Source organism: Mustela lutreola, chromosome 6 (assembly GCF_030435805.1).
Source record: "Mustela lutreola isolate mMusLut2 chromosome 6, mMusLut2.pri, whole genome shotgun sequence".
In the NCBI taxonomy this organism is placed as follows: domain Eukaryota; kingdom Metazoa; phylum Chordata; class Mammalia; order Carnivora; family Mustelidae; genus Mustela; species Mustela lutreola.
Genome location: NC_081295.1, coordinates 16,283,873 through 16,289,556, shown reverse-complemented (window position 1 = coordinate 16,289,556; position 5,684 = coordinate 16,283,873). Strand labels below are relative to the sequence as shown.

Genomic DNA, 5,684 nt, shown 5'->3' with positions numbered 1-5,684 from the left:
GCGTTGTTGGTGGCGCTGAAATGAAACCACAAGAATCAGAGCCCCAGTTGGGACCCCAAACTGGGGGAGGCTTCCTTAGCTCCTGCTGGCCCAGGTGCATCCTCTCAGGCAGACGGTGTCTATCACTGTCCTTGTGGCGGCGGCTGTGACCAGTCCTGATGTTGGGAAGGAGGGAGGGATGCGCCCTGTCCCCCAGGGACTCCTCCCGCCAAAACGGGAAGCAGGGTTTGCAATGTAAGCAGTTGCTCGGGCTGTGACAGACAGGAGGTGATGCAGGACAAGGACGGTGACAGCGAAAGTCCAGGTGACACTGAAGGATTTCCAGCAATACGCCAGGTGGCATGGAAAAGACAATGATTCTCAGGAACAGGGTCAGTAGGAACACCATCTCTGGAAAAGACTGATGTCCCCCTGTTTGGGGCAGCAAGAAATCCAAGAAATGCCCAAGCACAAAGGTATGTGCAGCGAGGAAAAAATTCCAGGAGGTGGGAAGGGAAAGGAAAGATGCTAGAACATTCCTGTGGCCATTATTCTGCCAGGAACATTTGCCATGGATGGATGAATATCTCTATCTCCCTCAGACACACACACACACACACACACACACACACACACATACACACACACACACACCGCCCACACTGTGGGGCAGGTCCAGGTCATTTCAAGAGAACCAGCACTCCATCCAGTCTTCTGAGTTACCTGTGGTCTCCTGCATCTCATCCCAGTGCTCCCATACGTGCTGGAGCCAGCGCTTACAGTCTCCGTTTGCGGTCCCCATGAGCAGCTTGGTCAGTTCTCCATCATTGTCCAATGTGCCCTTGAATTGTTGGCCTCCAGGAGGAACCACTGTCCACTTCCTGTTCTCTGGGTCAAAGAGGTGGGTTAACTGCTCATTGAAGGCAAACCGCCAGGATCCTCTGGTGTGTCCGTTGGCCCCACGCTCACACATCAGACTGCCCTGCAGGGTGAGAGGATCTGCCCCCGCCCCCACCAGCAGAAACAGGTCAACCTCTGGTCCTGACCAATCCTTTGCCCCACCCGCTGCACACTCCTCAGCTCCCCTTCTGCCCTTCCTGTCCTGCTCTGGCCTCCTTACCTGCTGTGGCTACTGGGTCATGTGTGTGGGACCCACTTCTAAGTTTTACATGAACACCATAGCGCCCCGGCCCTGTCAAGGTGTTCTCATTCTGCTCTGGGCCTTGAGACTTACCACTCTTCATCAAAATCTCCACTTTGATGTCCAGCAGTTTCTTTCTGAGCTCTTCTCCCAGGTCTTTCAGAGGTTCCCTCTGTGTCCCCCAAAACGCGGTGTCCTTCAGCTTCATCCCCAGAGGACCAACAGGTTTGACCTCCTTGCTCCCACAGGCATAGAAAAGAAACCTGTTTCCATTGACCTGGCCTTGAATCTCACACCATGATGGTCCAGGCCTGGGCTGAGATGTGATGGAGAAATTGTAGGAAAGCGAGAGAGCAGCTGTGAAGGGAAAACACAGGTGGAGGTTGGGGCTGGAAGAGAAAAAGCAGCAGGCATCCCTCTGCCATCCAGGTGACAGCAGTGGCATCCCTGTAGGGCTGTGCTGGCAGAGTAAGGACCATCCTTGCACAGCCCCTACCCCCAGAAGGAGAGGCTGCTGCTCTTCCCCCATTGGGATAGGATCAGGATGCCTCTGTCTGGCAGGAGGCCACATAGCCATTGAAATGTCCCCTGTGTCTATCAGGCTGATACCCAGCATCACTCAGCCTTTGACAGAACAATATAGCAGGAAATGCCAAACACAAAACTAAACACATGTCCTCCAACTGTGCTCATAGACAGGTCTGGAGAACTCTTTATAGCAAAGTCATAAAGACTGCACTGGGAGAAGAGCATCAGAATTGTCAAGAAGGTCGGTGATGTCTGTCTGATGACCAACCTTGGCTTAAGGAGCGGTGTTGCAGAAATAGGTGCCTAGAAGTATTTGGGTGAAGTCCTGAAATAAGAGATTGGACGTGCAGGTGCCCAACTGTCCGAAGCAGGGACGCAGCAAAGACTGAAATGATCCTAAGGCTGCAATGCCAGCCAGGCCTGCCCCACAGAAAGCTCTCCATCCCTTGGACTCACAGAACACAGTGATCCTAAGGGCAAAAGAGCCAGATGGCCAACCCAGATGCTGCTGGATTTGAACAATGAAAACACTGTCCCCAGGATGTATGAGAAGCCTAAAAGCAAAGACTCAACAGAAAGTCTGGATCCTTTAACTGGGTTCCAGACCTGAGCCCGTTCTCAGAGTTGGAACCCTGTAGTAGAAGCAGAAGCAAGCTATCCATCAGAAAGGACCCTTCATGTGAACAGCACATGCAGTGCTTCCTGCTAGCCTTCCGCAAAGGGTCATGTGGTCATTTGCAGGGGTGGGTAGACAGACACTGGGGAGCAGAGACCGTGCAGACATTGTCACTGGACCTAGTGTGGGAGTTGACTTGATGACACTTGGGTCCCTGTCATTAAAATGGTGCGGGACAGCTGGTATTGCAGATGACGAGAAGTCACCTGCCCCACGTCCTGTTCACAGTGACACCATTGGCTCAGGTACCCGTGTAGTGGTCCTTTCCCATTCCCCACATTTGTTACAGGAGTGAAAACTGTTTGTAGTTGAATTACCTGTGGGTTGGGGGCTGGGTGGCAGGGACATTCAAGTCCAATATTCTCACACTGTCTATTCTTTTCTCCAAATGCAATGTTAAAACAGTGCCCTACCCTGGACGAAATGAGAGTTGAGCATCAACCCTAAAACCTCTGTAAGGACACAGGGGTGTGAGCCTTATCCTATTTTCATTGAAATGCGGGCCTGGTGCAAAGATACTCTGTATGTATTAATACTGCATAGGTCTGTGTTGTAATTGCTCAAGTCTGTGTCCTTAGCAGGGGTGCAGCCATAGACAATATTTGGATGAATGTGTGGCTGGACCTGCTCCTTGGGCCACAGGACCCTGTGACACAGATACTGGAGAGGAAAATGTTCTTCCATGCCCTTTGTAGCATCCTAACATTGGAATGTTAGGTAGAGACACCACCTTGTGATGAACGGAGGGAACGACAGTTGAGGCAGAGAAAAATGACAGCCCCTAAGAGGCAGGTGTGGTCCAGGAACCTGGAGGGAGGAGGTGTGGTCCTGGGGTATCAGAGCTGCTCACCTGAGCTGGGTGGTGCTGGGATGTGGCTGGTGAAAGATCGACCTGAGATGCATAGGCCTTGAACGTTTGCTTAAGTGCGCTGGGAAGTGTAATGGTGGACAGCAGTGAGGTAGGTGACTTGTGGACAAGTTGGGTCAGGGGCAGAGCCCCGGGCTGTGCTCGGTCCCGGCCATGCGCGATCGCCCAGTCCTGCCCACAGCCCAGGGCGAAAACAGACGTCCCACTGCGGCCTTCCCCCTTGCCCCGGCTCCACGCGCCCAGAGCCTGGCAGTCCGTGGTCGCCCAGGTCCCCTCTGTTCTGTCCCACAGGCCGACAAAGTCCCTGCGGACTCCGCGGAGCGGGAAAGGAGCCGGCGGCTGGGACTTGGTACGGGTAGGGACTGACCTAGCCTGCGACAAGGCTCCCAGGGCCCCGGGACTCACCTGACTCTCTTCCGCCGTTCGTCGCACCCAGGACCAACCCGGCCTGCGCCGCACTGATCTCGCGCAGGAGAAACAGCAGAAATGGGAGCCGCAAGCGCCCCGTGAACTTGGTGGCGGCCGTGAGCTCCGAGGCGACCCCAAGCCAGAGGCGGCTTCTGAAGTGAGAACCCGCAGGCGGGGAGGCGGAGCGCGCTTCCTGTGGCCCGGCCTGGGCTTTGCGGGAGTTCGTGTCTCTTTCACCCAAGTAGGACTGCATTTCGGCAGGTCCACGCATCCAGGAGAAATTGTGCAATGATTCTTTCAATTTTCTTCTTTTTATATTTGAGAGAGAGAGAGAGAGAGAAAGAGAGAGAGGAGAGGGCGCGCGAGCAAGGGGCTGGCGGCCGCGGAGGAGAGACTCGAGGACTTCCCAGGCGGAGCCCCAGGCGGGTCGGTGGCTGCTCCGGAGCTGGGAGGCTCCGCGAGCTTCCCAGGCGGGATTCAGAAGGGAGTCCAGGGGTGATTTACCTGTGCTCCAGGTGCTCTGGGTGCTGGAGGCGGGGCGAAGGGGGGGGTAGGGGCGCAGTCGGGCTCAACCCCAGGAATTTCGGATCTGGGCACAACCAAAGGCAGATGCTTACTCGACTGAGTCAATCAGGCGTGCCTGAGTCTTTGAAAGTCCCAGAAGGTTCTCAAGGCTGTCCTTCTGTTTAATAAGCAGAGTCTTCCCGCTGAGCGCACTGGACCTTTGGCCCCAAGGAGGACAAATGGCATTTAAAAAATAATCTTAGAAAATGGTAAATATGGTTAAACCACATAAAATTTACATCTGAGTCATTTTTAGTGACGTTAGTTTGAAGCCTCTCAACTTTAAACGTTGTTTCTGCAATAAACCTAGTGTACCCTGATTGTTAGGCCTTTTATTTGTAATCTTTCTGGGCTTTTCCCCCCATTTTCAGAGTGTTTTTTGAAAACAGTGTGTGCACTAGGTAATTTTTAAATCTAACCTAAGAATTTCAGGTTTTAATTAGAGAGTTAAGCAGCTTACCTTTATTGTGATTATGAGCATAGTAGGGGTTATCTCAGGCATCATCTTTTTCATTTATTATACTTAAAAAAAAATTCCCTCTCCCTATATGTATTCCTTTTACTGTATGGAGTTTTCTTCTGCTAATTTAAACATTATTTCATTTTTCCTCATAATCATTGCCCTTAACCTTTGATCCACACTAATGCTTATTTACATTTATTTATCATTGTTTTTGGTCATTCCCTAAACATTATTTAGCATGATTTCATCTCTTTTGTGTGCTTCCTCCCACCCCATTTTCCTGGTATTACCCTGGTTTTTACTACTCAATTATTGTTATACTTCTTCTTTTCTGTGATAGAAACTCCCCTCATCCTTCACTCTCTTTTTTTTAAAGGCAACAGTAATCGGTAACAGAGTAACAATTTAAAAATTGTTTTTTAACAAAACTTTAGCTATCTTTAATAAGTGAAAATTTTAGCGAAATTGGTTACTCATTCTCCTTCTTTCTCTTGTTCCATCTCCTCGATGTGTTTCTCTTACTCTTGGATTACTTTATCCAAAAGCTATTTTCAAGTTGGGTCTTTCCGGGAAAACTATTCTTTAGGCTTTATAAGTTCAAAAATATTTTTAATACACGGTGGTATTCAAGAATTCTGGGGATTTCCCAAAAGTGGTCACTCAGTCAAACGTGAGCTTGGGTACTGCTATGAAGGGGTCCTGCAGATGTAATTAAAGTGACCACACAGTTGACTTTAAGAGAGGCAGATTATACTAGATCATCTGAGGAGCCCAGGGAATCCCATGAGCCCTTCAAAATGAAGAAATGAAGACGTTCTCAGACTGGAGGCAAGAGAGATGTGGCAGGAGAGGCAGAGAGCTCTGGCTCCCTGCTGCTGGCCCTGAGATGGGGGCCATATGCAAGATGGAGGCCCCTACAGGAGTTAAGGAGGGCCTCCAGCTGGCAACCAGCAAGGAAGAAGGGCTCTTACTCCAGAAATTCCAAGAAACTGGATTTCCTTAGCAATCTGAATCAGCACATTCCTCCCAGTGTCTGGATAAGAGCCCAGCTGGTCAG

At 50.8% G+C, this 5,684-nt stretch overlaps 1 protein-coding gene across 1 annotated transcript; it reads right to left on the bottom strand.

The window, feature by feature from the left end:
* Nucleotides 1-416: 416 nt before the first annotated feature.
* LOC131834535 (UL16-binding protein 1-like) lies at nucleotides 417-3,853 on the bottom strand. The gene is made up of 3 exons (XM_059179263.1): nucleotides 3,598-3,853; nucleotides 1,214-1,477; nucleotides 417-978 (listed from the first exon to the last, which is right to left on the bottom strand). Exons 1-3 carry the CDS (start codon nucleotides 3,851-3,853, stop codon nucleotides 665-667), a joined length of 834 nt encoding a protein of 277 aa, XP_059035246.1. The 3' UTR covers nucleotides 417-664.
* Between the last annotated feature and the right edge of the window lie 1,831 nt (nucleotides 3,854-5,684).